Source organism: Littorina saxatilis, linkage group LG12 (assembly GCF_037325665.1).
Source record: "Littorina saxatilis isolate snail1 linkage group LG12, US_GU_Lsax_2.0, whole genome shotgun sequence".
Classification (NCBI taxonomy): Eukaryota; Metazoa; Mollusca; class Gastropoda; order Littorinimorpha; family Littorinidae; genus Littorina; species Littorina saxatilis.
In genome coordinates this window covers 51,345,038-51,362,516 of record NC_090256.1, presented here as the reverse complement: position 1 = coordinate 51,362,516, position 17,479 = coordinate 51,345,038, and the positions used below count along the sequence as shown (strand labels likewise).

At 42.8% G+C, this 17,479-nt stretch overlaps 1 protein-coding gene across 1 annotated transcript in view; it reads right to left on the bottom strand.

The window, feature by feature from the left end:
• Nucleotides 1–2,005: 2,005 nt before the first annotated feature.
• The window catches only part of LOC138983133 (platelet-derived growth factor receptor alpha-like), a 60,181-nt gene continuing 44,707 nt past the window's right edge, over nt 2,006–17,479 (bottom strand). Inside the window, exons 11-14 of the mRNA XM_070356541.1 lie at nt 14,807–15,021; nt 8,306–8,443; nt 7,843–8,004; nt 2,006–3,659 (exon numbers count right to left, since the gene is read on the bottom strand). Of these exons, the coding sequence (XP_070212642.1) occupies nt 3,185–3,659; nt 7,843–8,004; nt 8,306–8,443; nt 14,807–15,021 (990 nt within the window). The 3' untranslated portion in view covers nt 2,006–3,184. The remainder of the gene's footprint in view (nt 3,660–7,842; nt 8,005–8,305; nt 8,444–14,806; nt 15,022–17,479) is intronic.

Here is a 17,479-nt window from a genome sequence, read left to right as displayed (position 1 = left end):
CGGTCCAGTAGTTTAGTCTGAATCGTTCTACACACACACACGCACAGACACACAGACACACACACGCACAGACACATACACCACGACCCTCGTCTCGATTCCCCCTCTATGTTAAAACATTTAGTCAAAACTTGACTAAATGTAATAACACAAAAGGCTGGAATGTTGTAAATGATGAATGGGTCAATATTGCTCTAGGACTAACAAATAAGTCAATACTATCCTGAGACTAAGCTTTTTTTTTAGACCCTTCACACACATGATATAAATGCAAGCAAATCAAACTCCACTGTGTTGACAGAATGGGACAAAGTAGGCACAGATCTTTAAAAACAAAAACAAATTCAAATCCTGGCAGCTCCTTGGCGTATTACAATGAACACTAAAAGGTATGAGCCTAATGCATAAAATGCATTCTGATTGTTCTTGAGCACAAGGCATGAAGCATGTGCCTTGGAGTCTTCAGAGACCACATCAGTGACAACGAAGTCTGTGGCGCCCATGTCAATGATCGTGAAATGTATGGAGTCCACTTCAGTCACAGTGCAGTCTTGGGAACCTTTCGGTGACAGTGGAGTCTGTGAGTTTACTTCAATGGCAGTGAAATCTTGGAAGTCCCCTTAGATGACAATCAGTCTTGGGTTTCCACTTTCATGGTAAGGGGGTTTGAGAAGTCCACTCCAATGATGGTGGCGTGTAGGAAATCCACTTCAAAGACAATGGAGTTTGGGAAGTCCACTCCAATGATGGTGGCGTGTAGGGAATCCACAACAATGATGGTGGCGTGTAGGAAATCCACTCCAATGATGGTGGCGTGTAGGAAAGCCACTCCAATGATGGTGGCGTGTAGGGAATCCACTCCAATGATGGTGGCGTGTAGGGAATCCACTCCAATGATGGTGGCGTGTAGGGAATCCACTCCAATGATGGTGGCGTGTAGGGAATTCATTCCAATGATGGTGGCGTGTAGGGAATTCATTCCAATGATGGTGGCGTGTAGGAAATCCACTCCAATGATGGTGGCGTGTAAGGAATCCACTTCAATGATGGTGGCGTGTAGGGAATCCACTTCAAAGACAATGGAGTCTGGGAGTCCACGTGAATGAAAATAGTCTTCTTAGTCCACTTCAAAGAAAACGGAATCTTGTGAGTCCACTTTGGTGAAAATGGAGTCTTTTGGCACTCCACTTCCATGACCAATGGAGCCAGGGGAGTCCACTACAGAGACCAGTTCAATGACAAAGGACACACGGAAGATTGACGCTGTAACGTTCGCTGGTCAGCAATGGAAATGATGAGATTGGTTCTGACAGGACTATATAATATTGTCTTTAAATGTTGTTCACAGCTCACACTGAACAGCTTCACCGCCGGCAGTGTCAGTGTTGATAGACGTTACATTTGTTTGGAGTACAGTAATATTCGTCAAATCTGTTCAGCGTATGATTAACAATAATACGTTCTGTGTACTTCAATGCTTGTCAGATCTGTTCAGAGCACATCACCAATAGTCAATAACTTTGCAACTTTTCTGTAGCGCAAGTCCCGCAAGAGGTTCCTGACGCTGTACAAATACATGTTAAAACATGTTTTCTAAACCCATAAAAAACCAATGTAAACAGTTCCAATAGCGTATTATTGAACCTTTGTACGTTGTTCTAAAAGTTATCAACCGTACTCTCATTTTCTGTCCGTTCCTAGAGGACATAACTACATTTTTTATTCTTCCTTACAAAAAAACCTCTTCCATTTGCTGTCCCTTTTCAAATGACAGATGTTCATGTTCAGTCCTTTTTCTCTTTGTCCGCAAGAAAACTTTCATTGTTGGAAAGAAACAGCCCTTAATTGTTTACTAATCGCAAAGCCGGGACACAACCTCCCTTTCTCCTTCTTCTTAAAAGTCACATGCTTATCGTCTGCGATTCCGAAAAGAAGCAACATCATGTACTCTTTTTTTTTAAAGGGCACAATGGACCTTCTTTTTTTGTCCTTTCTCATATTAAAGGCACATCTTAATCGACTTCCGGTTGGTGACTTGTACATGACACTTTTGCATTCTTCTCAAAAGACACATCCTCGCCTCAAACTTCTTTTTTTCTTCCTTCAAAAGTTTGACATCCCAAATCATAATGCCATATCCAAATACAAATCGTATTATCTATGCTGAACACACACAATTTCCAGTTCCTCGGATCAAGAGAGCATAATCCGAATCCGCTGTTTCTTTGATTTCAATCTTCTCTTTGATTGTAAGCATTCGCAAAGTTACCTCTGCCCCTAATCAAACATGTTAACATAATGTTATCGAACTGTTGATTAAAAGACCGAAACCTGATTAACATACTGTGACTGACGTCTGCCACTGTTTCATACACATCCGTGAATAAAGAAGCTTCGTCACCGAATCACAGTATAAACATTCTTCTCCCAAGTTTTGAAAGCTTATTATTAAAACATTCTTTATAATCATCCAATGAAGGGCTTCATCCCCAACATTATTAATCATACACTGCACACAGTTACACATTTCTGAAAACTTAGACGTATGTCAAGTATATCAGCAGACGTCAGCTCTCTCTTCATAGGTGTCTGCGAATACAGAAGCTTCTCACTGAGCTATTACAAAACGCTCACCCGTACGCGTTCCTTAATCAAATCTTCTACAACTTATCACAACAAAAACCATGACAAGACGTCTGATATCTCTTCAAAAGCATCCACACACGAAGACTGCTTCTTCGCCCGGTCACAGAGCACACGCCCAACCATCTGTCCTTCGTTCGTATGCGCAGGTGTGCTGCGCAAGCTCCGGTTCCAGTTCAAGCCTGCTGACGTCAGTCAAACTCTGGGACTGCCGTTTCTGACGACCTTGGTCCTTTCTCAGCCCATTTCCCTTGCCCGTGCGAAAGAGGCTGAGAACCCCGTAGGTCAAAGACGGGGCGAGGTGAACCTTGACGTGGTTGCTGCTAGCGGAGGTGAGCGAGGTGTCGCTGATGTTGTAGGGAGAGTCACAGTCACAGGTCAGCTCCGTGGAGGAGCTCCCGCTGGCTGAGCGCGGGGAGGTGGGGAGCAGAGGCTCTCAGTGCATCCCGCCCCGGTGGTTCAGAGTGAAAGTGTCATCATCTTTCTCATCCTCTCGATCCCGCGACTCTCTCCTCCTCCCTTCTCCCCCTGCCTCCCCCTGCTACTGCTCCTCCACGCCCTCGAAGGTGACCTCGCCGAGGCCTCTTTGGAAGAAAACCTTGCTCTTCAGGATCTTCCCATCTTTGACCAGCGTCTCCTCTCCTCCTTCTCTCCTCTCCTTCCTCTTCCGTCTCCTCCTGCCGAAGTCCCCACTGTCAGGACTGGGGAAAGCGGTGTCTGCAGAACTTTCCGACCTGGTCTCACTCCCCTCGCCGTTTTTCCTGGTGGGCGTGGAGCAAGGGGTGCTCTCCGTCTCGGACGTGGGTCCTTCTAGCGTGACGGACTCGGCCAGGCCCAGGGTCAAGTTCTTGTCGGCGCTGTTATTGTGAAAGAGTTGACACACGTGCACGTCGGCGCTGATGGAGGTGATGCTGTTGACGTTGTAGCCGTTGTCGTCTATGGCTTGAGTCATCTCCAGACCTCCATAGTCCTCCCCCGACATGCGGGTCGCGCCAAAAGGGGCGGAGTTGTTATTGCTGTTAGAAGAGAAAATTAGAAAATTAGACAGTTACAGATAAAGATACCATCATCCCCATATCTACAATCGTGTATACACGCAAATATCTGTTTAGGTTTTTCCATGGGATAAAGACATTCTTGCATGTGCACACACACACACACACACACACACACACACACACACACACACACACACACACACACACACACACACACACACACACACACACACAGAATACTATGTGGCTTTCTGTGTCGTACCAGATTTACACGAGTTGCTTTTTTAAATATTGAACTGCGAACGAAAGCGATTACGCTTCTGTTGGAACCTCCATCTAGCTCTTCCAAAGCTCCGTGCAATCTTGGACGTAAAAGCAAAGAAACGTCACTCTTAGAAAATGTAGCGTGACGTGTTCATTCTAAAAATTCTTTTAGGGGACGTTTGTCTCGGTGACTTTGACATCATGTGCAGTGGAAGAATCAGGTCCCTCCCAGACTAGCTTGACATGACCTCATTTACATGATATACACGTGTGTGTGGTTTGAACGATATTGTTATCTCATGGGTGGTCTCTCTCACGTAAGTAGGATACACACACACACACACACACACACACACACACACACACACACACACACACACACACACAGCCAGACAGCACCCAGATGGGGAGGGGATCTATGTTTGACTTTGGGCTGCGTCGGGGGGTGGCGGGGGGGGGGGGGGGGGGGGTGGCGAGCAAGAGAGAGAACGAACGAACGAACGAACGAACTTTATTACTCAAGGATGGAGATTTTAGGCTCACGCCTAGTCTTACAATCTGTCCCTGCTAAACTAAGACATAAAGATAAAGACAATAAAAGGACAATTGTCAATCGCAATCATACAGTATTACTAATTACAACATTACCTATACGACTACATAATGCATAATAGAACATTGAAATGTACATGTATGTCAAGATAATACAAAGGAAAAGAAAATTCGACTCGCACACACACGCGCGCCGCATGCCTGCAATCACGTTCGCACTCAATACAACACACACACTCACACACACACACACAAACACACACACACACTCACACACACACACACACGCACACGGACACACACACACAACAACAACTTCATCAACATCATCATCATCATCATCGTCGACATCATTATCATAATCAACAAAATATATAGAGGTTAGTGATAGCGGCAATGCATTCTTGCTAGAAACAGCTTCAGAATGTAACTGTTCGTGACAACAGATATTTGCGAAGCTGCGATTTGAAGTGTTTAATCGTGCTTGACCCCTTTATCTCACATGGTAGCGAATTCCAAATTGTTGAGCCCGAAAACGCTAAACTGGTTTTATATAAATCAATACGGGGTAGCGGGGAAATTAATTTGTTTGAGCCATATCTGTCTGTTGCTTTCTGAAATAATGATCGCATGTACTGTGGGGTCTCGTTTATTTGTACCTTAAACATTAAAAGAGCCTTATTAAATAATAACTGATCTTTAAGTGATAGAAAATTAAGGCTGCTAAGCTTTTGATCTGTTGATGTTTGTGGACCCGGCATGATAAGTTTAGCTGCGCGACGGTGAAGAGAATTGACTTTTTTAAAGTGAACATCGCCACAACCATCCCAAAGTGTAGATGCATAATTCAGATGAGGTAAAATATGACCATAATAAAACAACTTGAGTGCTGAGGTATCAGCGTAATGCTTTAATTTGGAGAGAGAGAGAGAGAGAGAGAGAGAGAGAGAGAGAGAGAGAGAGAGAGAGAGAGAGAGAGAGAGAGAGAGACCCAATACCCTCAAATGGTCTACTTGTTCAGACAACCTAACCATTACCAAGGGGAGAAGAGAGAGAAAGGGGAGAAGAGAGAGAAAGGGGAGAGAGAGAGAACATTTCATAAGTAGCGAGAAGGAAGGGAGGAAACGAGAGAGTGTCTTGTTCCAGTGGAAAAGCTGTTCCTGTCGACGAAGATGACAGTTTGTATACACGGCGCCTTCTAATCACTACGTGCTTTGCTAAGGGGGTTCAGCTACACTTACTTGTTTCATTCTTTCACTCTGAGAGTGTGTCGAATAGGAAGAAATTGCCAGAAATAAACAATGTCGAAATGAGATAAATCTGCAGGACAAAGTGCCGCTTGCCTGGTCTCCAAAGTGACTTGATGTAAAAACTCTCAAAGTCCTCGTTTCTCTGTAATCGATTTCCTACTCTCGTCTTTTCAACGCATCCTATACCGGGTCAGTAGGGCCTACAAGTTTTTGAATTTCCGACCGAATTCCCTTTCGGAGGTAAAGGGACTTGTAGCCCAATGAAGTGCCTGCCCTTATACTCTGCTCTTCCATCAGCCAAAACATGTCCTAATCGGGTGGTGGGAGCTAAGTCTTCACTAACTCAATCCGTGGAATCTCCTTTCTTGTCGAAACACACCAAACATTCAAATGAGCTCGAGGGGGTACGGGTTAAGGGTAGGGGGAGTTCGTGTTCGCATACTGAATCCGTGGAATGTGCTTCTTTGTGCTAATCTCACGTAATCAGACTGTCTGGCTTCATTTTCCTTCATAGCGTAACTTGTAAATGACTGACCAAAGTTTCAAAGGATCTGTTCAAGTCAACAAAAAACGCTAGCACGTTCAAATTAGAGCACAATAGCCGCCTCGACAACAGATGTCTGATAAGCCATTCAGAGAGGGACAGGGCAGAACGGGAGCGACTATGTTTGGGGGTGAGGGGGGGGGGAGGGGAGAGTGCGAGGGTGGCAGAGAGAAAGGGGGTGGAGGAGACATCGCCGCAAGTCACCTCCCATTATTTGATCGGGTCAGAGAATGTCAGCTGTACTCTCCCTCCCTGCTGTTGTCTCCTTGATCAAGTCTGTCTCCGGGGTCTGCGTCTAATAGCATTGCACTCTTCAAAATACAGAGTTTTAAATCTGAATACCCGCTGGCTATAGTATAGAGCCAGTGGCGTAGGGAAAAAAGAACACCATTCCACCTCTTATTTCAACCTTGCTCTTCTCGGGCACTCATTTCTCTGCAATGCATGACAGGTTCTTATATAGATATATATATATAAATGAGATCTTGATATCTTTCTAGATCTATTTTCTGCATCCCCCCAACCCCCCCTTTGTCCTCTTCCTTTCCTTCTAGTGTGCTTGCTTCTTTCAAAAAACACGTTGATATATATGTAATTGGTAAAGACACACAGAGTGAGAATCTCTTCTACCTTATTATATTGATTTTATTTGGCTTTGGTCACGCTTGGTTTTGTGCAATTTGAGAACATACACAAGACCTGAATGCAGAGTCATGCTAAGTTTTGTGCAATATAAGAACATACACAAAACCTGCATTCCGAGACATGCTAAGTTGTGTGCAAAAAAAACCATACACAAAACCTGCATTCAGGGCCGCGTCAAACTAAGTTGTGTGCAAAATAAGAACATACACAAGACCTGCATTCCGAGTCATGCTAAGTTTTGTGCAATATAAGGACATACACAAGACCTGCATTCCGAGTCATGTTAAGTTGTGTGCAATATAAGAACATACACAAGACCTGCATTCCGAGTCATGCTAAGTTTTGTGCAATATAAGAACATACACAAGACCTGCATTCCGAGTCATGCTAAGTTTTGTGCAATATAAGAACATACACAAGACCTGCATTCCGAGTCATGCTAAGTTTTGCAGAATATAAGAACAGACACAAGACCTGCATTCCGAGTCATGCTAAGTTTTGCGGAATATAAGAACATACACAGGATCTGCATTCCGAGTCATGCTAAGTTTTGCGGAATATAAGAACATACACAAGACCAGCATTCCGAGTCATGCTAAGTTTTGCGGAATATGAGAACATACACAAGACCTGCATTCAGAGTCATGCTAAGTTTTGTGCAATATAAGAACATACACAAGACCTGCATTCCGAGTCATGCTAAGTTTTGTACAATATAAGAACATACACAAGACCTGCATTCCGAGTCATGCTAAGTTTTGCGCAATATGAGAACATACACAAGACCTCTGTGCATTCCGAGTCATGCTAAGTTTTGCGGAATATGAGAACATACACAAGACCTGCATTCAGAGTCATGCTAAGTTTTGCGGAATATAAGCACATACACAAGACCTGCATTCAGAGTCATGCTAAGTTTTGCGGAATATAAGAACATACACAAGACCTGCATTCAGAGTCCTGCGTGTAGTAGTCCTCGCTGACGTTGACACTGAGGTCGATGTAGGGCTGGGCCTTCTCCAACGAGCACTCCAGCGTGTTGCGGAGCTCTGTGAACGACGGTCGGTCCTCCGGCCTGGGGTGCCAGCATGACAGCATCATCTTGTAGCTGAAACAGCACACACAGACAAATTTGTTCTTGTCTAGAGTAGGACATTTAGTATCAGTTTACAAGAATGCGTCATATGTTAGCTGAAATAGCAGGCAGGCAGGCAGGCAGGCAGGCACGCGCGCGCGTACGTACACACACACACACACACACACACACAAACACACCACTAACACACATACACACACACACACACACACACGCACACACACACACACCAAAACAACACATTTTATTGAAGAGGAAGAATAAACGTTAAAATAAAGTTGGCAATGGGCTAATGATAGGCCATGGTACACACATTTCCAGACTGCAGTTCTCTGGTTTCTCCATACGATAGCCTTCTTTCAACAAGCGGAAGAGGTCCTTGTTGGGAATGCCGGGATAGGGACAGCCACCCAGCGTTACGATCTCCCACAGTACGATTCCAAACGACCACCTGAAACAGCAACAAACGAATTTTATGATGATTGTACTGACACCATAAACTTTAGCACTATGTGTGTGCGTGAGTTGGGATATAATGGATGTGGGCATACGTGCCTGTCTGGAGTACTTCGGGTGTTCTTACTTTGAATGTTTTTATGTTTATGGTTGTTGTCATATGTTGTTTGGTTGTTTTGAGAGCAGATGAACCACACTTGTCCATCCATTGTTTTATTGTTTGCACAATAAGTTATCTTATGTCTTATATCTTAGCAACCAACAAATGTTTTAGCAGAGATCTTTTTCATCATCAAACATCACTGCCATCAGAAGCATGAAACAATGCCGTTGCGGTGAATTGTACTTCGGCCAATACTTTACTGTCATCAGACAGCAAACAACAAAACAGAGTTTTAGTAGAGAGTTTTTAGTGTCCGAACTTCACTGCCATCAAGTACAGCAAACAGCACTCATTTTAATGAAAGAAACGGCAAAGCAGTCTTTTCAGCACCTTTTGTTTTGCCCACATTTTCTTTTCTTTTTTAAAGCAGACGGCAAAATAATTCAGCAAAGATGTTTTTCTCTGTCATCGGAAATAGCAACTGTTTCATTTATATTTCTGCTCAAAATGTACTCTCATTAAAATATGTATATGAACGAATCATATTAAAAGCACAGGTTTTATTTTCATTTATCAAATTCTTTATCTTATCAATTCACTAGTTTCTTGTTACGAGTCTGTGTGACTCATGGAGTGCGTGGGGAAGACTACGAGAGAAAACGACAAGACAGAATTCATTTATATGGTAAGTGGATGCATTGGCTTCTTAGCTGACGCAGCTGTTCCCAGAAGAGACAACAGCACCGAATCGATCTTCTTACGTAATGGATTTCGGGTAAGCCAGAAGACAACACTCATCTATGGCAAACAGATACAATAGGTGCAGAGTTGACGTATAAATCCTCAAGGCCCCGATTCGGGGCGCCAAAAAAATGGCTTTGTCCGAAAGCATGAGACGAAGTCCAGTTATGGTAAGTGGATTTTTGTAGCTTCAGTGTTGACGCAGATTTCCGATAAAATTCAAGGTCCCGATCCGAAACGCGTTAAATAAAGGCTTTGTTTTTTCTCGATAAGGCAAATGTTTGCTATGATAACGGTTTAGAATATAGCCGAGTGTCTATCTCGTTGATGTAGCCTTTTGACTTAAGGATAAACTTTAAAGAGCATCAGCCGTTGATTGCAGCTGCTAAATGACCAATGCTGACCCCTCTACAAATTCCTGCCAGCGTCGTGCGACAAATCAGAGTTTTGTCTGGAAGACGACGTCTACGTATAGAACGGGTTTAAAATAGGTATAGTCTGGCTGAGAGGCCGGTGGAGGATACTTTTTTTTTTAATCAATTAAAACAAAGCAACTTTTATATAAAGCTTAAGACGAAAAGTTGTTCTGGACGATTCGTACTATCTTCTGTTAAAATGACTTGTTTCCACCATTCACAGTTTGAGTCCAGGGCCTGAACACGTAAGTTTTCACAGATCAAGAGGAACAATCCTCAAATTTATACCCGAAAAGTGCACCACGCTCATCGTTATATTTTAATATATTCGCTTGAACTCTCGTGCTTCTTAAGAGTGTAACTCTCATAGGACAGAACGAGGAATGCAGTGAAACAGAACTTGACAGGTGTGGAAAACGTGCACCCAGCACAACTGACTTGCTGTAGAGGTCAGTGTGGAGGCTCCTTCGGGATTGAAATTTACCTATTTTTGGTCGAATCACTCACAGATTTACCGGGTTAGAGCAAACATGATTGAGAGTAGCACGTAACCCTTTCAACACAAGATAGTACTAATCGTGCCGAACAACAACCTCTCTTCTTCCGGTGTCTCTCAGGTCATTTAGAAACAACAGCGTGCATATTCCTGCCTTCCCCTTTCGCTGACCTAGCGCTGAAGTTGGAACCCTGTCCCAAATGGTATAAGCAGCAGCGATGGCTTGGCCACCGAGGCCCAAGGGAGACTCTATCTTTATTGTGCAGATATGTACAAGCAGACACATTTAATATTTGGAGAAGGAAACGAGGACGATATCCAGACGCGTAACGCTGCATGATTGTCAAGGAGGAAGTGTCCACAAGAGGGTGAGGGCAAGCACAAGGGGGCGAAGACTCAATGTGCATTGTCTCATACACACTGAACACTGAAGTATTCCCCTTTTGAACCCATTTTTTATAACCAGTTCTAAACACTGAGTAAAATACTTTACCATGTGTGCTATTTTGTCCAGTAGAATTATATTGTTCGCCGGTTGCAAACAATGTGTTCGAAGGTGGAGCACTTCCGTTTACAGTGCAGCCGGGTACATACTTAACACGATGAACAGACAAACGGTATACTCGAGTGTGTAAAGAGGAAGTACACATATGAGGGTAATTATAGGGAAAAAAGGGAAGGTGACGAAACGGCATCCACTGTGCTGACAGAAGTGAAACGACGCGCATAATATCAAACACGATGAACAGATACACTGTATCACCGAACGTGAACGTGAAAGAGTAAGTGCCCTCAAGAGGGCTGGGGTAGGGAAACGTGGATGAAGACGCGATAATCACTGTGCTATTGGAAAAAGGCAATTGACGTAAGGATACGGATATAGATAAGATGTTATATAGTCCTGTGAGGTTACCCTCCTGGAAATTCGGGCTGCTTTCTCCCTGGGGAAAGCGGGCTGCCATGCATTACGGCGCTACTCATTTTGGGGCGGGGACGTAGCTCAGTTGGTAGCGCGCTGGCTTTGTAGCCAGTTGGTCGCTATCAGCGTGGGTTCGATCCCCACGTTCGGCGAGAGATTTATTTCTCGGAGTCAACTTTGTGCAGACTCTCTTCGGTGTCCGAACACCCCCGTGTGCACACATGCGCACGAAAAAGATCCCACGTTCACAGCGAAAGTCTCGGGGCTTGGAAAACACGAAGACACGCATGCATCATCTCTCGTCTCTGATTATCATGATCGTATTTCGATACTTTGACGAGACAAACCCAATGCTGGTGTGTCGAAGAAGACAGCCACAGCGGGCTTGTTCGAATCAAAGTATCACACCATATCTTCAGCGTATTACCAATACCTGTCCCAATATAGACCAGTTGGTCTAAGAGGACGTTAAACCCTAATAGTCAGTCTACTCATTTTGTTTTCTCTGTTACCTGCATGCGTGTATTCGTGTTTCCAAGCCATGGGACTTTCGCTGTAAACTTGGGTTCTTTATCGTGCGCATGCGTGCACACGGGCGTATGCGGACACCGAGGAGAGTCAACACAAAGTTGACTCCGGGAAATAAATCCCTCGCCAAACGAAGGGATCGAACGACAACGAGAAACAGATGCATATCGTGTCCACAAGAGGGCAGTGGTAGTAGAACGGCGGGGAATACTTGATATTCATTGTGCGTTAAAGAAAGTCGACCAAGCTGCATAATGTCGAGAACAGTACGGTGGGGGAATAATAATGAGTGTCGACGAGGAAGCGCACACAAGAGAAGTAAGGGTGGGGAAAAGGGGGCAAAACGCGGTATCCATTGGACAATTAAAAGTGAAACGAGAGTTAGGATAAGAACTCGTCGCGCCAAGCGATATCAACACGTCTAGTCGATCTGAAACTAAAAGTCATCCCCGAGACTGGCAACCTGTGTGTGTGTGTGTGTGTTAATGGATGTGTGTGTGTGTGTGTGTTAATGGATGTGTGTGTGTGTGTGTGTGTGTGTGTGTGTGCGTGCGTGTGGGTGGGTGCGTGCGTGCGTGCGTGTGTCTGTGTGCGCGCGCGTGTGCGTGTGTGTGTGCGTGCGTGCGTGCGTGTGTGTGCGTGTGTGCGCGCGCGCGTGTGTGTGTGTGCGTGTGTGTGTGTGTGTGTGTGCAGTAATGGATGCGTATATGTACCTGCCAGCCTGCCTGCCTAGGTGGGTGCGTTAGCGTGCGTGAGTGTGTGTAGGTACTACAGCCCGACCTTCAAATGAAATTTATTCTGTGTTTTGTTTTCAGACTTACCTCACCCTGGTCAGTGTGTTTCATTTTAGCAACAATGTTAATTACGGGATGACTGATTAATCACCGGTAAATCACCTGTATTGTCATTTGTGGTGTGCCGGAGGGACAAGTTTATTTTTCTCTCCGAACTATGTTGCTATCTCGTGTAATTTGACCTGTGAGTAGAAACCAAACTAGTACGTTTTAGTCTACTTTCAGTCTCATGTAAACTGTCTTGAAAATCACCATAGAGTCGTCCATTCTTTTACATGAGAGAAGAGCATACTTTCACTTTTGCTTTCGTAAGCTTAGTAGGATATCTCTCTGAATAAATTTCGCACCTGTAATCTTCTTGAGTTTTCACAACCAATTTAGTAAAACAAAACAAAATGTCCCCTGTGCTCAGACAGAAGCCAGGGCGTAGATTGGTGGTCTTTGTGCAAACTGAAATATTCTTGTGTCTCATGCAAAATGAGGTGGTTTTCATCATCGTTAATACGGGGTAAAAGGTGTCTTTGTTCAAAGTTGTAACAAGGATTCGACCAGTAGTTATGTTAAATCGCGTTGATGATCAGAAATGAATCGATGATGCAGTACAACAAACACGATCCAGAAAAACATTGTGCAGGATCCACACATCTCAAGAATTCTTGCCATTTGATATCGTTTCTTTGATAAAAGAGAAGAACAAAACCCAGGTAGATTATATATGCTAAAGTTCCAAATTCAAGAGTAAAATAAAACAGCAAGAAAGTTGACTTTATGGATATAGCTTCATTATAGATACAAATATTCATTAACACTTTGTACATTATACTTTTTTTTTTAAATATTTGAAATAAATCATTTGCAATGCAAATGCTTCGTTTTGTCCATGTTTTAACGTTCAATAAACTTGCCTGTATCTTTTTTTGATAAAAAGACCATTTAGGCTTAGCCCCCATGTTTTGTGACCCATCACCATCCTTTCCAATTGACATCCCGTCGTGCTGTCAATGTATCACCAGGTACTTGAGCTCCGCCTTAGTTCGTCTTTTAAAAGATAAAATAAACGAGGAAGCAAGGAGGCGGAAGGATACATGTACGAAGAAACGAATCGATTTACTGCTCGCGCACCCACTAACCGATCAAAAGAAAGGAAAACACCACACAATAAAAACAACAAAAAACATTTTTAAAAACGTACAAAGAAGGTAGCGGGTGCGGGAGAGAAGAACAATGAACACGAAAACAGACAGAGTAAGTTTTATGGCTGTTTTCCCAAGTAATGATACAAACAGAAAGATTAACACAAAGTATGGCGTGGGCCATACAGCAATATATCACATGCATGCTATGACTTTCCATTACTACACGGGAGATATTTAGCACACCTCGGTAAGGTTTCCATGGCCAAAGCAAAGTATCAAATTACGGAATTAGCTCAAATGCTAAGAACAAAAGAAAAGGTTAGGTAAGGGAAAGTGGCTGTCGGGATATGTCTTAAGAAGACAAATGAGTTTGTTCATCGTGTTTTAAGAGAAAGCTAAATTTTTTTTAATCCGTACGCGAAAATATTAAACCCAAAACCATATCTTATGTATCAGTGCTAAGAATGTGGTAAAGGCAAATAAATCCTCCTTGTCCAGAGAAAAACAAAATCTGCGTTCCAGTGTGAATAAGTGCGATAATATTCAAGATCATAGCGTCTCAAATTTAGGGAAACTTAGTATTGCCATTGAATAAAGTTTGCGGATGGAGAGAACAATCCTTGTTTGGTGTAAATAAAGCAAAATAGTGGTCTAAAAGCGTGATTTTGACTTGGAAATTCTATCCCAAAACTCAATTAGGATTCAATGACATGGTGGTGGTGTTTCTTTTTTTTAGTATAACGACTCAAATTACGAGAAACTACTGCTAGTGAACAGAGTTTGTGAACGGAGATAGCCATAGTTGTAAAATCGTGGTCAATGCCCATAATTTTTGCTTTAAAATTCAACCTATTCCATTGACCTTATTTCGTGTTCAAGGGACTGTTACAAAGGATCTTTGTACATAACACACCGATGACAAAAGAAATTAATATTGGATGGTAAATTTCAAGTTTAGTTTTTGATCAAATGTATGTGGATCGTCCAAAATTAAACCTCTTCCTCTACTGTAAACCATGACGTTACAACGCTTGAACATGAAAATAAGATGTATTCGATGAATTGCCTTTGACGGTGACCATTGTAGCTTTTCTACGTGATTTTGTTTTATTTATAACAAACACGTACGGTTCTCTCGGTCTGCAAAATGTTGTATCTTGCAACTGATTTTTTGAATCTGGGAAACTAAACTTGAGAATTACAGAAATGTAATTTCTCTACTCACACGTCGCTTTTGATGGTGAAAATCTGATCAAAGATGGACTCGATGGCCATCCACTTGTAAGGCAGCTTTCTGGCGGAAGTGGGCTGGTACATGCAGGTCTCGTACACGTCTCGTGCGAGCCCAAAATCCGAGATCTTGAGCTGTCTGTGGTTGTAGAGAAGGATGTTGCGCGCAGCCAAATCCCGGTGAATGAATTTGTGTTCTGCGAGGTACTCCTGTTGGACAATATTGAAAAACAAGTTAACACTGTAGCAAATGTTATTACTGAAATGTTGTGCTTAACTGCCTTCGGCGCAACAAAATGTTGATTATTCGTTACTTCAAGGTCAGTTCAGTCAATAAATCAATAAGGTAATTTATGCGTAAGTGTATAATTAATTATGAGTGTGCATGAGTTGTTAATGCGAAAGAATGTGTATGAATGCGCCTTGAGTCGCCTTGTGGTGAGATATGTGCGCGTTATAAATTCTCGTATTATTATTAAAAATCAATGATAGAATAGGGTGGGTGGGTCGTGGAGCTCGTTTCAGAGATAGTTAATCATAGGGTGATTTTTGTTTGTCTTGTCTCACAGCGTCATTTTAGAGGGATATCTGGTATAGCCCCCAAAATGTCAGCTAACTTCAGATACCAGCCAGATGTTTTACAACACTACGTAAAGGACTACATTGAGGCTCGTGATATAACAGTAATCAAAAACAACTCATTTAAAGTTAATCTTTATATGCTAAAAATAAATTCGTGATAACATAAATTTCAGCTTGTCTCCTTTCAACACACAGTGTCATATTTCAAAGAGATGTGTGCTATCACATTGAGAGAAAAACGTCCGTTTAATTTCTGTTAGAGCGATTTTTATTGTGTATTGTATAACTACATTAAAGGACATCACTGAGGCTTATAACTTGCCGAAATACAAGAGCGACTCAGTGCAACTACGGCATATTGGGGAGACATAATTCATCCGTGTAACATAGAGCGTCAAAAGTCGAATAAGTTCAAGAAGAAGATCAAACATGAAATGCTGAGACGGACGGTGTGAGAGCAAGAATGAAGTGGAAACGGAAGTTGGAACTGCCACGGTAAAGGGACACGGTGGTGACTCAGTTAATCTTTGCTTCTAAGGCCATAAACACACAACGGGGGCGTCATTTTAAATAATAATAATAATAATAATAATAATAATAATAATAATAATAATAATAATAATAATAATAATAATAATAAATAACTTTTCTATAGCGCGAGTCCCATCAATTGGCTCCAGGCGCTTTACAAATTCATTATAGAATAAACTAGCACAAATCAACAAGCATACAAAGCATACATTTAACTGAGACATAACACCAAGATCCCAAGCACTAAGCAAAACTTAGCGTACAATGTTAAAAGTACACACACACACACACACACACACACACACACACACACACACACACACACACGCACGCACGCGCACACACAAAGATACCATTGACAAATAGACCATAAAGCACATACAGGGTAGAGAGTTCCCAAACAGAATAGAGTTGTGGAGAGTCTACTCAGGCTAAGCAAAGGCTTTACGAAACAGGTATGTTTTGAGTTGTGTTTTGAAGGAGGAAAGGCTGCTGGAGTCACGGATAGAACTTGGAAGCGAGTTCCAGACGGTCGGAATCTGGTACCTAAAGGTTCTTTCACCAAAGGTCTTGGTCCTGGTTTTGGGGATGCGAAGGAGTTTTTCAGAGAAGGATCTGAGAGAACGGGATGGCTCGTAGATACTGAGGGAATGGGACAAATAGGGGGGAAGTGATTTCTCAAAACAGCGGTACCCTAACAGAGCCAGCTTGTACTCGATTCTATACTTCATAGGAAGCCAGTGAAGGGTGGTAAGTAGGGGAGTGACATGGTCTTTCTTAGACTTCTGCAGAATGAGCCTTGCAGCACTGTTCTGGACTCTCTGTAAGCGATCAAGTTCTTCAGTGGGGAGGCCGGCAAGCAATGAGTTGCAGTAGTCAAGTCGACTCAGGATCAGAGAGGAGACAAGTTGAACAGTGGCTTAGAGTGTCAGGAATGATCTGACAGAGGAAATCTTGCGCAACTCAAAAAAGGCACATTTACAAACAAAACTAATGTGTTTTTGCATTGTCAGAGCAGAGTCCAGGTACACGCCTAGGTCCTTAACAGCGGTTTGGGAGACAATCTGAGTGTCGCCTATTGTCAGGGAAGTACAGTCAATCTGATTTAAAGCATGCCTTGAGCCTGACAGCATCACCTCAGTTTTCAGCTTGAGTTTATTGTCTCTAAACAGAAAGGGACATTCAGCAGAAGACAGCCGATACCCTTGTAATCCATCTTCTATGTTTCCTGTCTTTCATTTGAACAAAAAAAGCAAAAACAAAGTGCCGGTAATAGTCGGGGAAAAAAGGAATACAAATAATGAATAAAACGCCTTCGCAGAATGTCCAAAGAGAAACTGATAGTGTTTTTCAATCAGGAATGCAGCTGTCGGGTTTTCTCTCCCTGAGGAAACAGGCTTTTTTTCATTTTGTGGAGAAACATGATGATTATTGTAAGAGCCGAAGGACCTCAATATATCAAGCAGCGATTGAACACACCACGCTCATATTCGCTATTTTTTGGCAATTACGTTTGTTTTTCTCTCAAAGAAACCAGCCCCTCTATCTCAAAAAA